At 48.1% G+C, this 18986-nt stretch overlaps 1 protein-coding gene across 1 annotated transcript in view; it reads right to left on the bottom strand.

Annotated features, from left to right (window-relative positions):
- LOC140396664 (lysine-specific demethylase 7B-like) overlaps nt 1-18986 on the bottom strand; it is a 419959-nt gene that overhangs the window by 179445 nt on the left and 221528 nt on the right. Inside the window, exon 14 of the mRNA XM_072485460.1 lies at nt 8932-9026. Within this exon, the coding sequence (XP_072341561.1) occupies nt 8932-9026 (95 nt within the window). The remainder of the gene's footprint in view (nt 1-8931; nt 9027-18986) is intronic.

Below are 18986 nucleotides of genomic sequence, written 5' to 3'. Positions count from 1 at the left end.
TTAAGAACAAATTAATCTACACTATATCATGTTACCCTAATCCATGTACCTATCCAATAGCTGCTTGAAGGTCCCTAATGTTTCCGATGCAACTACTTCCACAGGCAGTGCATTCCATCTATGCCCCCACTACTCTCTGGGTAAAGAACCTACCTCTGATATCCACCCTATATCTTCCACCATTCACCTTAAATTTATGTCCCCTTGTAATGGTTTGTTCCACCCGGGGAAAAAGTCTCTGACTGTCTACTCTATCTATTCCCCTGATCATCTTATAAACCTCTATCAAGTCGCCCCACATCCTTCTCCATTCTAATGAGAAAAGGCCTAGCACCCTTCCTCGCAAGACCTACTCTCCATTCCAGGCAACATCCTGGTCAATCTCCTTTGCACCTTTTCCAAAGCTTCCACATCCTTACTAAAATGAGGCGACCAGAACTGTACACAGTACTCCAAATGTGGCCTTACCAAGGTTTTGTACAGCTGCATCATTACCTCACGGCTCTTAAATTCAATCCCTCTGTTTATGAACGCGAGCACACCATAGGCCTTCTTCACAGCTCTATCCACTTGAGTGGCAACTTTCAAAGATGTATGAACATAGACCCCAAGATCTCTCTGCTCCTCCACATTGCCAAGAACCCTACCGTTAACCCTGTATTCCGCATTCATATTTGTCCTTCCAAAATGGACAACCTCACACTTTTCAGGGTTAAACTCCATCTGCCACTTCTCAGCCCAGCTCTGCATCCTATCTATGTCTCTTTGCAGCCGACAACAGCCCTCCTCACTATCCACAACGCCACAAATCTTCATATCATCTGCAAATTTACTGACCCACCCTTCAACTCCCTCATCCAAGTCATTACTGAAAATCACAAACAGCAGAGGACCCAGAACTGATCCCTGCGGTATGCCACTGGTAACTGGGATCCAGGCTGAATATTTGCCATCCACCACCACTCTCCGACTTCTATCGGTTAGCCAGTGCGTTATCCAACTGGCCAAATTTCCCACTATCCCATGCCCCTTTACTTTCTGCATAAGCCTACCATGGGGAACCTTATCAAAGCTGACTTTTGCGAGTCAAGGCTAGCAGCAGAGCTTGCTTCTCCTGTGTGCACACAGCAATTCTGAATAAACGCAACTTTTACAACTCAACGCGGTCGAGAACAGACTCTGAGCTTTACTTCCCTCCAACAAGAGTAAAGCCCACTTTGACAAAAAGGTACACCCGGTACAATATACAGTCGGGCAGCAATTTATGATCTCGCTGTACAACCCAAGCTCCTTCCTATCCCCTACATTTGCTGGTCCCTACACCATTTCGGATAAAGTAAGCCCCTCCGTTTACAAAATAGCATTCCCTAACGGCAAGACTGGCTGGTTCCACATCAATCAGCTCAAAGCCTACGGTGTCCAATGTAACCACGCCCACCATGTCACGTTGGCAATGGGAGATGACGACGCTCCACCAACCGACCAACCACGCAACCAGCATGACGACAGCCCATTCTCTGCCCGCCCGTACCTTCTCACACCAAACTTGAACTTGATCCAGAGGACCTGCTTGACTTTAATGAACACCGACTTGCTTGATCTGACTGACTGGCGCACCTTACTGGATCTCCCTCATTCTCCTGGTAGCATTGCTTCAGCCAACCTGAACCCAGACCGCAACTGTCCTATACTCCCCCTACGTCCCAACACTCCACTTTACCATGTTAAGCGACTCATCAGAACCGAAGGATTCGAGGACCAAGGGCCAGCGATTAACACTCCAATGAATATTATGAACCTGCAGACGAGAGTCTAGCGAGCAAGGGAAGCAGATGATTCAATGGATGAGCCTCTTCTGAGAATGTCACTAGAACAGATGAGGCATGCACTGTTCTGAGGTGTGTGGATCACCATTATTCGAGGTATCCAGATGATGAAAATCGGACGCCGACCAATAAGTAAGGTACTGATGGAGCCTGCCCCATCATCTGTGTTCTGCACACACACCCGTTCTTCTTCTCTTCTTCTTCCTCAACGACTGTTTTGAAACCACTCTTTCCACGCAATCTGTTGGTATGTAGATAGTCCAACTAGGGAAGGGGCAGTACTGGACCTGGTATTGGGGAATGAGCCTGGACAGGTGGTTGAGGTTTCAGCAGAGGAACATTTTGGGAGCAGTGACCACAATTCCATAAGTGTTAGGGTACTTTTGGACAGGGATGAGGGCAACCCTCGCGTTGGTGCTAAACTGGGGAAAGGCAAAGTATGATAACATTAGATAGGAATTGAAGAATTTGGATTGGGTGCAGCTGTTGGATAGTAAATCAACATCGGACATGTGGGAGCCTTTCAAGCGACAGTTTAGATTTAGATTCAGGAGTCACATTCCTGAGAGAACGAAGGATAAGTATGGAAGTTTTGGGAGCCTTGAATAATGAGGAATATTGTGAACCTCATCAAAACGAAAAAAACAGACTTTTGTACGGTCCAGAAGGGTGGGGAGAGTCGAAACCCTTGATTATAAAGAAAGTAGGTCCCAGGTTCGATTCCCCGCTGGGCCACTGTCTGTGCGGAGTCTGCACGTTCTCCCTGTGTCTGCGTGGGTTTCCTCCGGGTGCTCCGTTTCCTCCCACAGTCCAAAGACGTGCAGGTTAGGTGGATTGGCATGATAAATTGCCCTTAGTAACCAAAAAGTTAGGAGGGGTTATTGGGTTATGGGGATAGGGTGGAAGTGAGGGCTTAAGTGGGTCAGTGCAGACTCGATTGGCCGGATGGCCTCCTTCTGCACTGTGTGTTCTCCTCAACTCTTCTCCACACTCTACGGTTGGTTGTGGGATGAAGAATGTATCTATCTCCAAACTCAACCTTCCGCTCGAAACCCTTTCTCTTTCACCCTTTTACTTCCAGGCTCCTTCAGGCTGCTCCCAAATGCTATTTGCACTTAGAACATCCATTGGCGATTGTTGCTGCTATGAAACAAGGCTGCCCTAATATTCGGCCCTTTTAAGTCGGAACCTCTGCATCAAAATAAAATCCTGTGTGCTCCTGGGACGAAGGTCCATAAAACTAGCCGCCCTAAAGTTCGGCTGGTTAAGGCACACCTCAACCAGATATGGTTGTGCTAAAAGATGGAGATTGGTCGAAGACAGTTTCCGACCACACTCCGCCTCAGCCAAAAAAGCTGTGAGTAAACGCATATTTTATTTATTTTTTATTTTAAATTTTTTTTTTACAAATTACATTTTAAAAATTATTAAATTATTTAAAATTAGCATGGTAGCATAGTGGTTAGCACTATGGCTTCACAGCACCAGGGTCCCATGTTCGATTCCCACTTGGGTCACTGTCTGTGCGGAGTCTGCACGTTCTCCCCGTGTCTGCGTGGGTTTCCTCCGGGTGCTCCGGTTTCCTCCCACGGTCCAAAGATGTGCAGGTTAGGTGGATTGGCCATGCAAAATTGACCTTAGGTTAGATGGGGTTGCTGGGTTACGGGGATAGGGTGGAGGTGTGGGCTTAAGTAGGGTGCTCTTTCCAAGAGCCGGTGCAGACTCGATGGGCCGAATGGCCTCCTTCTGCACTGTAAATTCTATGATTCTATAACCCTGGAATCATCATCATCACGACTTTCATTGCCGCACTCAGACCACAGGACAATACGAACTTTCTAAACACAGGGTATCTATGGTTTGCCCCACCTAGTGCAGGGGAATGTGAGGATGGTACATTATGGGTACACCCCAACAAAAGCATCATGTTCGGGTGTTACAATCAAAGGGCAATATACAAAAAAATGCAATGGGAGCTCATCAGATTGCTATATAAGCACCACAGTACAAGGGGATTGGTGGGAATTTTCCAAGCAATGGGTGTCCTGAAATTGGATGTTTAGATAATAGCCCCGAAAAAGGATTGGAACTTGTACAAAGGCGGCCTGGGACACTCATTAGAGGGTAATTTTGCCCTATACGAAATTATGGCAGGACCCAAGCCAGCCCCAGACACCCCACAATCTATTTATCCTGAAGCCACCCCCAGACCCCGAAACGGATTGGTACAAAAACCCACAGGGAAAATCCTGTATGACAATATCCACCACAAATTGGTGTCCGTGATGGCAGACATAGCTGGGGCTCGTATACCAGAGCGGTGCTCTCCCCAATTAAAACGGCGATACCTCCACTTGACTTGTAGACTACTAGGAGGAAAGGTAGGGATGGATGAAAGACAGGACAGAGTGAAAAGGGGACTGGTAAATGATGCAGCCACCGCATACGGAGCAGGCGTCTCGACCATTAACTTCCTGGATTTGGCTAATTTGGATAACAAACTCAGACTCCTGACCCACAAGTCAAACAAACTCTAGACTCAATTAACAAAGACAACCTGCAAGATGCTGAGGAAGAACTGACAGGGAACGCAGCTAACAGCCACATGGTAGCCCTGTTCGAAGGACATGCCATGACTATAAATCAAATTATTTAAGAGAAATTAGAGGGCAATGACCAACAGCAGAACCGGACCCTTTGCAGAGTGTATGGGCAGTGGATGATTGAGCAATTAAGGGAGAACCTAAATCAGGTCCATAGGGAACAGGTTCCACCATGGATCAGCGATGTACAGATGGAGCACTTATTCAAAGAACAGTACAGCACAGGGATAGGCCCTTCGGCCCTCCAAGCCTGCGCCGATCACGTGTCCTATCTAGACCAACCGCTTATATCCTTCTATGTCCCATCTGTTCATGTGCCTATCCAGGTAAGTCTTAAAGGTCGCTAACGTATCTACCTCAACCACCTCACTTGGCAGTGTATTCCAGGCCACCACCACCCTCCGTGTAAAAAAACATCCCCCACACATCTCCACTGAACCTTTCCCCCCTCACCTTGAATTTGTGCCCCTTGTCATTTCCGCCTTGGAAAAAGCCTCCAACTGTTCACCCTACCTATACCCCTAATAATTTTATAAACTTCTATCAGGTCGCCCCTCAGCCTCCGTCTTTCTAGGGCGAACAATCCATTTATTCAATCTCTCCTCATAGCTAATACCCTCCATAACAGGCAACATCCTGGTAAACCTTTTCTGTACTCTCTCCAAAGCCCCTACGTCGTGGTGCAGTGACCAGAATTGGACACAGTATTCCAAATGTGGCCTAACCAACGTTCTATATAATTGCAGTACGAAGTCTTACAACACCAGGTTAAAGTCCAACAGGTTTGTTTCGATGTCACTAGCTTTCAGAGCGCTGCTCCTTCCTCAGGTGAATGAAGAGGTCTGTTCCAGAAACATATATATAGACAAATTCAAAGATGCCAAACAATGCTTGGAATGCGACCATTAGCAGGTGATTAAATCCTTACAGATCCAGAGATGGGGTAACCCCAGGTTAAAGAGGTGTGAATTGTATCAAGCCAGGACAGTTGGTAGGATTTCGCAGGCCAGATGGTGGGGGATGAATGTAATGCGACATGAATCCCAGGTCCAGGTTAAGGCCGCACTCAATATATAATTGCAACATAATTTTTGAGCTTTTATACTCAATACCTCGTCCTATGCTTTCTTTACCACCATTTCCACCTGTGCTGTCACTTTTAAGGATCTGTGGACCTGCACAACCAGGTCTCTCTGCGTCTCTATGCTCCTGATGGTTCTGCCATTTATTTTATAGCTCCCACCTGAATTGGATCTCCCAAAATGCATCACCTCGCATTTGTCCGGGTTAAATTCCATCTGCCATTTCTCTGCCCAATTTTGCAGCCTATCTACATCCTGTTGTATTCTCTGACAGTCTTCATCACATCACTATCCGCAACTCCTGCAATCTTGGTATCATCCGCAAACTTGCTAAACAGATCTGCTACGTTTTCTTCCAAGTTATTTATATATATTACAAAGAGCAGAGATCCCAGAGCTGATCCTTGTGGAACACCGCTAGTTACAGACCTCCATTTGGAAAAAACCCCTTCCACTGTACTCTGTCTTCTATGGCCATGCCAGTTCTGATCCCTCAGCTAGTTCACCCCTGACCCCATGTGATCTAATCTTTTGCACCAGCCTGCCATGAGGGACCTCATCAAATGCTTTACTAAAGTCCATGCAGACAACATCCACAGCCTTTCACTCGTCAATCATTTCTGTCACCTCCTCAAAAAATTCAATCAAATTAATGACACAATCTCCTCGTACAAAACTATGCCGCCTGTCGCTAATAAGACCATTCACTTCCAAATGTGCATAGATCCTATCTTGGAGAATCTTTTCCAACAATTTCACTATCACGGACGTCAAGCTCACTGGCATAATTACCAGGATTATCCTTGCAACCCTTCTTAAACAACGGTACAACATTGGCTATCCTCCAACCCTCTGGGATCTCACCTCTGGCCAATGAGTACACAAAGATTTCTGTCAGAGGCCCAGCGATTTCATCTCTTGTCTCCCCTCAGTAATCTGGGATAGATGATATCTGGCCCTGTGGATGTCTACCTTAATGCTTTAGAACACACCTAACACTTCCTCCCTCGTAACAACAAAGTGTTTACACATCCCTCTGAGACACCACCAATCAGCATGTCCCTCTCCTTTGTGAATACCGATGCAAAATACTCATTAAGGACCTCATCTAGTTCTTCTGGTTCGATACATAATTTCTCTCCTTTATCCTTGAGGGGCCAACTCTTTCTCTAGCTACCCTCCTGTTCCTAATATACGTATAAAATGCCTTGGGATTCTCCTTAATCCAGTCTGCCAAGGACATTTCGTGACTCATTTTTGCCTTCCTAACTCCCTGCCTGAGCTCTTTCTACTTTTGTTGTATTCCTCAAGTGCGTTATCTGTTTTTAGTTGTCTGTACCTCACATATGGGGGTTAGATAGGGTGGACAGTGAGAGCCTTCTCCCACGGATGGAAATGGCTGGCACGAGGGGACATAGCCTTAAACTGAAGGGTAATAGGTATAGGACAGAGGTCAGAGGTAGGTTCTTTAGGCAAAAAGTGGTGAGGCCGTGGAATGCCCTACCTGCAACAGTAGTGAACTCGCCAACATTGAGGGCATTTAAAAGTTTATTGGATAAGCATATGGATGATAATGGTATAGTGTAGGTTAGATGGCTTTTGTTTCGGTGCAACACCGTGGGCCGAAGGGCCTGTACTGCGCTGTATTGTTCTATGTTCTATATGCATCTTTTTTCTTTTTGACAATATTTTCAATTTCCCTGGTCATCCATGGTTCTTGAATCCTGCCTTTCCTGTCCTTCCTTTTTACTGGCACAAGCCTGTCCTGCACTCCCATCAACTGCTCCTTAAAAGACTCCCACATGCCAAATGTGGATTGACTCTCACACTGCCTCTCCCTAACAACAGCCTCCAAATCCAGCCTAATCAGTGCCTTTCCCCAATTTAGCACCTTAACCCGAGGACAACACTCGTCCTTTTCCATGAGTATCCAAAAGCTTACGGAATTGTGGTCACTGTTCGCCACATGTTCTCCCATTACAACGTTGATGACCTTGCCGGGCTCGTTCCCTAGTACTAGGTCCAATTTGGTCCCATCTCTAGTCGGGCTATCGACATATTGTTCCAAAACACCTTCCTGGACACACTTAACAAATTCTCCACCATCCACACTCCGAGCCCCAAGGGATTTCCAGTCAATATGAGGAAAATTAAAGTCTTCCACTACAACAACCCTATTCTTTCTACATCTATCCAGAATCTGCTTACATATCTGCTCCTCAACTTCCCGTGGGCTGTTGGGAGGCCTGTAATACACACCCATTATAGTGACTGCCCCCTTCCTGTTTCTGAGCTCCACCCACAGTGCCTCGTTACTTGATTTCCCCATGGTCCTCTCTCTGTACAGCTGTAATATGTTCCCTAACCAGTATTGCAACTCCACCTCTTTTACCTTCCTCCCTGACTCGCCTAAAACACCAACATCGTGGAATATTTGGCTGCCAGTCCTGTCCTTTTTTTAACCAGGTCTCCGTTACAGCAATCACATCCAAGTTCCGCGCGTGAATCAAGGCTTTAAGTTCATCAGTCTTCCCTGTTATACTTTGTGCATTGAAGCAGATACACTCCAGACCTCCAGTCCCACTGAGTTCAACCCCCCCCCCCCCCCCCCCCCCCCCCCCCCCAGCCTACTTAGCCACCCTCTTAGCCAGCCTGATCCTGGTACCATGCTTATCCCCAGTCTCTACACTTGCTGGCTTACTGCCCTGGTTCCCACCCCCCTGCCAAATTAGTTTAAACCCACCCGAAACATATTAGCAAACCTCCCAGCCAGGATTTTGGTGCTCCTCCAATTCAGGTGTAACCCGTCCTTCTTGGTGTGATCCAAGAAATGTCTTGAAAACGATGAAAGATTTTGAGAGAACAGATAAGAGAAGACTTCCACATGTGAGAAGGTCACTATAAAATCATCACCAAGTAATTCAATAGGAAGTTTAGCAGAAACCTCTTTACGGAGAGTGGGTGAGAACATAAGAATTAATTACAGGAAGTAGTTGAGGTGAGGCAAATAGCATAGATGCATTTAAATGAACCTGGATGAGTATGTAAGAAAGAAGGGAGTGAAGGATTTTGCTGATTCTTAATTAAGGATGCAAGGAGACACGAGTAGATCACAGACACTGGCATTGACTAGTTCTGCTGAATGACTGGTTTCTGTGCTGTATATTTGAGATATCCCTCCTGTCATATTGCACTGTAAATCAGTGCTAAAGCACAATGCACCATGTTGACTGCTCCCTAACCACCTAACAAGAATGTAGCACAAACAGGTATTACTACAGGTGCCAAACTCTCAAAAACAGCAACTTCCACTAGAGTGCTTGAGCTACTAGCTCATCAGAATTCAGTTAATCAAAGTGTAACACTGTCTTTGATTACAATCTAGTGGTACATGAATGGACAGAGGATTAGAGCAGATACCTGTGTGCTGCATTTCTTCTCATTATCAGAGTCAGGCAGGTCAGAAGATTTGGACATTCCAACCCTGAGTTCAGTTTTCACACTCTCGAAGAACTCTGCAAAGAAATGATGGAGATTGATTGATTTCTGTTGGATATGAATCAAAGACAGAAAGTGGATTTGAGGTATCAACTAGCCATGTTCTGACTAAATGGTGGAATTGATCAATGGACTGGATGGCATTATTCTGTTCCTATCTTGATACATTCCATGCCCACTGGGCTAAATCGCTGGCTTTTAAAGCAGGCCAGCAGCACAGTTCAATTCCCGTGCCAGCCTCCCCGAACAGGCGACTAGGGGCTTTTCACAGTAACTTCATTGAAGCCTACTTGTGACAATAAGCGATTTTCATTTTTCACTATTAACTTTCATTCATGAGGTGGGAGCATTGCTGGCTAGGCCAGCATTTATTGTCCATCCCTAATTACATTTGTGAAGGTGGTGGTGAACTGCCTTTGTGAACCGTTGCAATCCATGTGGTGTTGGTACACGCAGTGTTGTTAGGGAGGAAGTTTGACCAGGCCACGGTGAAGGAGCAGCAACATAATTACAAGTGGTGGCGTTCCCTTGCATCTGTTGCCATTGTTCTTTCAGGTGATAAAGTTAGTAGGTTTGGAAGGTCAATGGACCCAAATCTTCGAAAACACACAGGACAATAACTTGTATCGTTTTCACAGCTTGCAAATACAGAGCACAATTTTAAAATATATACACGGCATGAAATTTGGAAATGTACTAAATATTAAAGAAAGTATTCAACTTCAAGAGGATGAAGACATGCTGATGGAATAGGCAGCTACGTGGCAGGTGAAATTCAACACAGAAAAGCACAAAGTGACTACATTTTGTAGGCAGAAAAGAGGCAATACATGCTAAGTGGTAGGATTTTAAAGGAGCGAGAGATCAGGGTGCTTATACACAAATCTTTGAAGGTGACAGGATAGATCAACAAAACTGTTTATAAAGCATATGGGACCCTGGGCTCTAGAAATAGAAACGCAATACAAAAGCTAGGATGTTACGCCCAAGAGATTTTTCTCAGCTGGAGTAGCGCATTCAATTCTGGGTGCCACCGAAATTCTACCCACTTGTTGTGGAAAAAGGTGTTTTCTCATGTCACCTTTGACTTTCACAGGGGCGGCACGATGGCGCAGTGGTTAGCATTGCTGCCTCTCAGCGCCAAGGACCCGGGTTCGATCCTGGCCCCAGGTCACTATCCGTATGGAGTTTGTACATTCTCCCTGTGTCTGCGTGGGTCTCACTCCCACAATCCAAAAAGGTGTGCAGGGTAGATGAATTGGCCACGCTAAATTGCCCCTTAATTGGAAAAATTAATTGGGTAATCTAAACTTATTTTTTTTAAACTTTGACTTTTACCAGTGATGTTAAGTCTGTGCCTTCTGATTATGAACCCTTCAGCTATTGTAATGGTTTCTCTTCATTTACTCTCTGAAACCAGGTTTGTGGGCAGCATAGTAGTTAGCACAATTGCTTCACAGCTCCAGGGTCCCAGGTTCGATTCCAGCTTGGGTCGCTGTCTGTGCGGAGTCTGCACATTCTCCCCGTGTCTGCGTGGGTTTCCTCCGGGTGCTCCGGTTTCCTCCCACAGTCCAAAGATGTGCCGGTTAGGTGGATTGGCCATGCTAAATTGCCCTTAGCGTCCAAAATTGCCCTTAGTGTTGGGTGGGGTTACTGGGTTATGGGGACAGGGTGGAGGGTGGGCTTGGGTAGGGTGCTCTTTCCAAGAGCCAGTGCAGACTCGATGGGCCGAATGGCCTCCTTCTGCACTGTAAATTCTATGACTCAATCTGACCAGCACTAAGCAGAGCTTACATAGAAACATACACAGAAAATAGAAGCAGGGGGAGGCCATTTCGCCCTTCAAGCCTGCTCCGCCATTCATTATGATCATGGCTGATCATCAAGTTCAATACCTTGATCCCATCTTCCCCCCATATCTCGTGATCCCTTCGACCCAAGAGCTTTATCTACCTCTTTCTTGAAATTACACGTTTTGACCGCAATACTTTCTGTGGTAGTGAATTCCAGATTCACCACTCTCTAAGTGAAGATATTGATCCTCACCTCAGTCTGAAAAGGTTTACACCTTATCCTCAAACTATGAACCGTCTTTCTGGGCTCCCCCATCATCGGGAACATTCTTTCTGAATCTACCCTGTTTTCACCATTATTCCCAGTATTCAAGAGTCTGGCTTGTCAAAGTTCTGTACAATTCCATTATTATTCCACTACGGAGGGCCTGGACTGACTAGAGGCTATAGAGGGTTCAACCATTAGCAGACACAAATTAAACTTTGAAGGTATAACATGCTAACCATTACTGAGACAAACCTGCAAGACAGTCAGGACAGGGAACTATATACATGAGGTCATTAGGTCCACAAGATGAGGTCATAACCTTAGACTAAATGGTAGCAAATTTAGAACAGATTTGAGGAGAAACTACTTCTCTCAAAGGGTTGCAAATCTGTGGAATTTGCTACCCCAGAGTGCGGTGGATGCTGGGACAGTGAGTAAATTTAAAGAGGAGTTGGACAGATTTTTAGTTGGTAATGGATTGAAGGGTTATGGAGAACGGGCAGGACGGTGGAGTTGAGGCCAGGATGGGATCAGCCATGATCACATTGAAGGTGATGAGGCTCGGGAGTCTAAATTGTCTACTCCCGCTCCTCGGTCATATGTTCTAGGGAGGGGATGCTCTGACTGATTTTGCAATCCAGCTCTTGGTCTATAGCATTGTGAGGAACATATCAGCCATGATAGAACGGCAGAGCAGGCTCGATGGGCTGAATGGCCTAATTCTGCTCCTAAATCTTATTAACTTATAAGAAAGTACTTTTCTTTGTCCTTTGCTGAGTAAGGGCAGAAGTTTTTATTTTTAGTTAGGGCATCATGATCGGCACAGGCTTGGAGGGCCGAATGGCCTGTTCCTGTGCTGTGCTTTCCTTTCTTCTCTGTTCCCCACCGAACAATGGTAGACTTTAGTGATAAGAGTGGACATAATGAGATGTAAGCAGGCCATGTAGACTTTTTGAGCAGTATTAAGAAATAGATTAAAGATGTTAGAGGGAGCTGTAAGTAGGGGCGGCATGGAGGCACAGTGGTTAGAACTGCTGACTCACAGCTCCAGGGACCCAGGTTCAATTCTGACCTCGAACTGTATGGAATTTGCACTTTCTCCCCGTGTCTGCGTGGGTTCCTCCGGGTGCTGTGGTTTCCACCCACACCTCAAAGATGTGCGGATTAGGTGTATTGGCTATGCTAAATTAGCCCGAGGTGGAGGTATAGGGATAATGTGGGATTGGGCCTGGGTACAGTGCTCTTTCGGAAGGTTGGTGTAGACATGATGGGTCAAATGGCCTCCTTCTGCAAAGTAGAGATTCAATGATTCTCCGCTTGTTGGCAGCTGTGAAGTGGTGGAATGTATAAGTGCAGAGATTATGGGTGGGATTAACTAAATGGGAGCAAAGTCCCATAGCGAGCATGTTTAGCTGCATGTTTCCCAGCACTCAAAGCATTGTGAAACACATAAAACGGCACCCAGGTTAGAGGTTAAACAGGGGGCCTCTGTAGGAGAACATATGGATGAGGAGCAGTGAGGAGCTCCGCTTGATGAAACTACTCTGGAGCCCCCCCCCCCCCCCCCCGAAGCGATCCCCGACACCCCCCACCCAAAGCACTATGGGAGGGTCCCCCACACCCCGTCCAACACCCACGGAGGGTACCCCCCAGCCCGATGGTCAGCGTGCAAAAATGTCACCTGGGCGCCTTTGCAGTGCCAGGCTGGCACTTCCAGGGTGCCAATCTGGCAGTGCCAGGGTGTCCGGGTGGTACCAATGCCAGGGTGCTACCTTGCCCAAAGAGCATGCATCTGGAGGCCTCCTATTATCTGGGAGACCCCCATGAGTGGCGTTCCGTCTGGTCCCCATTTGTGGAGATTAGTACGGAATGCCGCTCACACAAGGTCTTGGAGGCAAATGGGATAGATCCCAACACTTCGGTAACTCGGAAAACGGCACTGAAGTGAGACTAGCTGTCTCACTTTAATATGCAGATCTGCATAAAAGTCATCTTGCCCATAATGAACGGGATTTGCAACATTAGATCTTATGAGGGGTTGCGGGCAGGGTCTCCTGGCTTCTATCAGCTACACTGCGCGTTCAGCGGTTTTTCAGGCGCAGTGCGGCCGTTCTATTGCGCCCTACATAATAATGTAACAAAAGGAGCCTGGTTTTGGACTTCCGGGTGCGGCGATGACCAGCTGAGTCGCACGTTTCGGCAGCTCCCTGTGAAACGGACTTTTGGGCTCTTGATAGGAGCCCCAACGGCAATTTTGACGGCTAAAAACACTGCGGTAAACCAGAAGGGAATCCCCCCTGGATACGGATGGAAAAAGGAGGAGAGAGTGGCCGGATTGCAGTGGATCCTTTAGAACAGCGGCAAGGAAGGCAAGCAAAAACCAAGATGGCGTCGGAAGGTGGCAGTTTAACATGGGGCCCTGAAAAACAAGAGTTCTTGAAATGCTGTGTGGAAGAGATCAAAAAGGAAATGAAGAAAGAGCTGTTGGCCCCGATACTACAGGCGATCGAAGGGCTAAAGGAGGAACAAAAGACCCAGGAGCGGGAGCTTCGGGTCGTGAAGGCAAAGGCAGCCGAGAATGAGGACAATATACAGGGCCTGGTGGTGAAGACGGAGACGCAGGAGGCACATCAGAAACGATGTGTGGAAAGGTTGGAGGCACTGGAAAACAACGCAAGGAGGAACAACCTGAGGATTCTTGGTCTTCCTGAAGGTGTGGAGGGAGCGGACGTCGGGGCATATGTGAGCACGATGCTGCACTCGTTAATGGGAGCGGAGGCCCCGGCGGGTCCGTTGGAGGTGGAGGGAGCATACCGAGTGATGGCGCGAGGACCGAGAGCAGGAGAAATTCCCAGAGCCATAGTGGTGAGATTCCTCCGTTTTAAGGATAGAGAAATGGTCCTTAGATGGGCGAAGAAAACTCGGAGCAGTAAAGGGGAGAACGTGGTGATCCGCGTTTATCAAGACTGGAATGCGGAGGTGGAGGAGAAGGAGAAGGCGAGAAGGAGGGCGAGCTTTAATCGGGCCAAGGCGGTGCTTCATAAAAAGATGATAAAATTTGGAATGCTGCAACCGGCAAGACTGTGGGTCACATATCGAGGGAGGCACCACTACTTTGAGACGGCGGATGAAGCGTGGACTTTTATTGTGGAAGAAAAACTGGAATGAGCGGGTTATTAAAAAGAACGTTCGAACAAAGTGGTGGGGCGAATGTGGGGGGCAAAGACGGGTTTTATGTACTAATCCTGCGATGTGGTAACTTTTCTCTCTCCCACAGGTGGTGATGGGGGGAGGAGGGGAGGTGGAGGAGATGGGGCGTTGGCCATTGGGGGCGGGGCCAAGGGAGAAGCGCGGGCTTGGTTCCCGCGCTATGATAATCATGGCGGGAATAGAGAAGCAGGAAGGAGGGGGCGTCGCACGGTGCGAGCCGAGGTCACGGGGGGAAGCCGAGGTCAGCCAGAGTTTGCTGACTTCTGGGAGCAACATGGGGGGAGTAATTACGCTAGCGGGGGATCTAGCGGGGGGGGGGTGGGAGGGGGGAATTACTGGGTTGCTGCTGCTGGGGAGAGGGGGGAGCTGGTATGGGAGAGGATGGGAGGGGGGGGCACCGCCTGGGGGAGATACAGCTGCGTGGGAACCGGGTGAGGAGCTGGAAAAAGGTGATGGCTAATCGACAAGGGGGGGGGGGGGGGGGGGGGTAGGAAGCCCCCCAACTCGGCTGATCACGTGGAACGTGAGAGGGCTGAACGGGCCTATAAAGAGGGCACGGGTACTCGCACACCTTAAGAAACTTAAGGCAGATGTGGTTATGTTACAGGAAACGCACCTGAAACTGATAGACCAGGTTAGGCTACGCAAAGGATGGGTGGGGCAGGTGTTCCATTCGGGGCTAGATGCGAAAAACAGGGGGGTGGCTATATTAGTGGGGAAGCGGGTAATGTTCGAGGCAAAGACTATAGTGGCGGATAACGGGGGCAGATACGTGATGGTGAGTGGCAAACTACAGGGGGAGACGGTGGTTTTGGTAAACGTATATGCCCCGAACTGGGATGATGCCAATTTTATGAGGCGGATGCTAGGACGCATTCCGGACCTAGAGATGGGAAAGCTGATAATGGGGGGAGATTTTAATACGGTGTTGGAACCAGGGCTGGATAGGTCGAAGTCCAGGACTGGAAGGAGGCCGGCAGCAGCCAAGGTACTTAAAGATTTTATGGAGCAGATGGGAGATGTCGACCCATGGAGATTTAGCAGACCTAGGAGTAAGGAGTTCTCGTTTTTCTCCTATGTCCATAAAGTCTACTCGCGAATAGACTTTTTTGTGCTGGGTAGGGCATTGATCCCGAAGGTGAGGGTAACGGAGTATACGGCTATAGCCATTTCGGATCACGCTCCACACTGGGTGGACTTGGAGATAGGGGAGGAAACAGGAGGGCGCCCACCCTGGAGAATGGACATGGGACTAATGGCAGATGAGGGGGCGTGTCTAAGGGTGAGGGGGTGCATTGAAAAGTACTTGGAACTCAATGATAATGGGGAGGGCCAGGTGGGAGTGGTCTGGGAGGCGTTGAAGGCGGTGGTTAGACGGGAGCTGATATCAATAAGGGCACATAAAGGGAAGCAGGAGAGTAAGGAACGGGAGCGGTTGCTGCAAGAACTTTTGAGGGTGGACAGACAATATGCGGAAGCACCGGAGGAGGGACTGTACAGGGAAAGGCAAAGGCTACATGTAGAATTTGACTTGCTGACTACAGGCACTGCAGAGGCACAATGGAGGAAGGCACAGGGTGTACAGTACGAATATGGGGAGAAGGCGAGCAGGTTGCTGGCACACCAATTGAGGAAAAGGGGAGCAGCGAGGGAAATAGGGGGAGTGAGGGACGAGGAAGGAGAGATGGAGCGGGGAGTGGAGAGAGTGAATGGAGTGTTCAAGACATTTTATAAAAAATTATATGAAGCTCAACCCCCGGATGGGAGGGAGAGAATGATGGGCTTCTTGGATCGGCTGGAATTTCCCAAGGTGGAAGAGCAGGATAGGGTGGGACTGGGAGCACAGATCGAGGTAGAAGAAGTGGTGAAAGGAATTAGGAGCATGCAGGCGGGAAAGGCCCCGGGACCGGATGGATTCCCAGTTGAATTCTATAGAAAATATGTGGACTTGCTTGCCCCGGTACTGACGAGGACCTTTAATGAGGCAAAGGAAAGGGGACAACTGCCCCCGACTATGTCTGAAGCAACGATATCACTTCTCTTAAAGGAGGAAAAGGACCCACTACAATGCGGGTCCTATAGACCTATTTCCCTCCTAAATGTAGATGCCAAGGTCCTGGCCAAGGTAATGGCAATGAGAATAGAGGAATGTGTCCCGGGGGTGGTCCACGAGGACCAAACTGGGTTTGTGAAGGGGAGACAGCTGAACACGAATATACGGAGGTTGTTAGGGGTAATGATGATGGCCCCACCAGAGGGAGAAACGGAGATAGTAGTGGCGATGGATGCAGAGAAAGCATTTGATAGAGTGGAGTGGGATTATTTGTGGGAGGTGTTGAGGAGATTTGGTTTTGGAGAGGGGTATGTTAGATGGGTGCAGCTGTTGTATAGGGCCCCAGTGGCGAGCGTAGTCACGAATGGACGGGGATCTGCATATTTTCGGCTCCATAGAGGGACAAGGCAGGGATGCCCTCTGTCCCCATTATTGTTTGCACTGGCGATTGAGCCCCTGGCGATAGCGTTGAGGGGTTCGAGGAAGTGGAGGGGAGTACTTAGGGGAGGAGAAGAGCACCGGGTATCTTTGTATGCGGACGATTTGCTACTATACGTGGCGGACCCGGCGGAGGGGATGCCAGAAATAATGCGGATACTTGGGGAGTTTGGGGATTTTTCAGGGTATAAATTGAACATGGGGAAAAGTGAGTTGTTTGTGGTGCATCCAGGGGAGCAGAGTAGAGAAATAGAGGACCTACCGTTGAGGAAGGTAACAAGGGACTTTCGTTACCTGGGGATCCAGATAGCTAAGAATTGGGGCACATTGCATAGGTTAAATTTAACGCGGTTGGTGGAACAGATGGAGGAGGATTTCAAGAGATGGGATATGGTATCCCTGTCAATGGCAGGGAGGGTGCAGGCGGTTAAGATGGTGGTCCTCCCGAGATTCCTCTGTGTTTCAGTGCCTCCCGGTGGTGATCATGAAGGCTTTTTTTTAAAAGGATTGAAAAGAGCATCATGGGTTTTGTGTGGGCCGGGAAGACCCCGAGAGTGAGGAAGGGATTCTTACAGCGTAGCAGGGATGGGGGGGCTGGCACTACCGAGCCTAAGTGAGTATTATTGGGCCGCTAATATTTCAATGGTGAGTAAGTGGATGGGAGAGGAGGAGGGAGCGGCGCGGAAGAGATTAGAGAGGGCGTCCTGTAGGGGGACTAGCCTACAGGCTATGGTGACAGCCCCATTGCCGTTCTCACCGAGGAACTACACCACAAGCCCGGTGGTGGTGGCTACACTGAAGATTTGGGGACAGTGGAGACGGCATCGGGGAAAGACTGGAGCCTTGGGGGGGGTCCCCGATAAGAAACAACCATAGGTTTGCCCCGGGGGGAATGGATGGGGGATATGGAATGTGGCAAAGAGCAGGAATAACGCAACTGAAAGATCTGTTTGTGGATGGGAAGTTCGCGAGTCTGGGAGCGCTGACCGAGAAATATGGGTTGCCCCAAGGGAATGCATTCAGGTATATGCAACTGAGGGCTTTTGCGAGGCAACAGGTGAGGGAATTCCCGCAGCTCCCGACACAAGAGGTGCAGGACAGAGTGATCTCAAAGACATGGGTGGGGGATGGTAAGGTGTCAGATATATATAGGGAAATGAGAGACGAAGGGGAGACTATGGTAGGTGAACTAAAAGGGAAATGGGAAGAAGAGCTGGGGGAGGAGATCGAGGAGGGGCTGTGGGCAGATGCCCTAAGCAGGGTAAACGCGTCGTCCTCGTGTGCCAGGCTAAGCCTGATGTAGTTTAAGGTATTACACAGGGCACATATGACTGGAGCACGGCTCAGTAAATTTTTTGGGGTGGAGGATAGGTGTGCGAGGTGCTCGAGAAGCCCAGCGAATCATACCCATATGTTTTGGTCATGCCCGGCACTACAGGGGTTTTGGATGGGGGTGACAAAGGTGCTTTCAAAAGTAGTAGGAGTCCGGGTCGAACCAAGCTGGGGGTTGGCTATATTTGGGGTTGCACAAGAGCCGGGAGTGCAGGAGGCGAGAGAGGCCGATGTTTTGGCCTTTGCGTCCCTAGTAGCCCGGCGCAGGATATTGCTAATGTGGAAAGAAGCCAAGCCCCCGGGGGTGGAGACCTGGATAAATGACATGGCGGGGTTTATAAAGCTAGAGCGGATTAAGTTCGTCCTAAGGGGGTCGGCTCAAGGGTTCACCAGGCGGTGGCAACCGTTCGTCGAATACCTCGCAGAAAGATAGACGGAATGGGAAAAAGAAGGCAGCAGCAGCAGCCCAGGATCGGGGGGGGGGGGGGGGGGGGGAAACCAGAAGGACTCTCAGGGTTGTTAATATATACTGTATAGTATGTATAGGTCGTTGCTACAGATAATTATATATTGGACTGTTAAATTATATTTTTGGAGAGTGTTACTTGTGACAAGGCAGTTGCCAATTAGGGCTAGTTTTCATTTTTGTTATTTATTATTTATTCATTTTTTGTTTATAAAATAGGTCATTGTTATTTGTGTTGTTATAATATTGTGTAAAGGATGCACAATGTACTGTGTTGGTTGACCAAAAATTTTCAGTAAAATATTTAATAAAAAAAAAAAAAGCAGCCTGGTTTTAATGCGGGATTTAAAATAGATTGGGATAAAGCACTTTCACATGTCAGAAACGTAGCAAAATCTTTCGAGTGTATTTAGGTTA

The sequence above is a fragment of the Scyliorhinus torazame genome, chromosome 19, assembly GCF_047496885.1.
Source record: "Scyliorhinus torazame isolate Kashiwa2021f chromosome 19, sScyTor2.1, whole genome shotgun sequence".
In the NCBI taxonomy this organism is placed as follows: Eukaryota; Metazoa; Chordata; class Chondrichthyes; order Carcharhiniformes; family Scyliorhinidae; genus Scyliorhinus; species Scyliorhinus torazame.
Note: the sequence above shows the minus strand (reverse complement) of the source record. Positions and strands in the feature narration are given on the sequence as shown.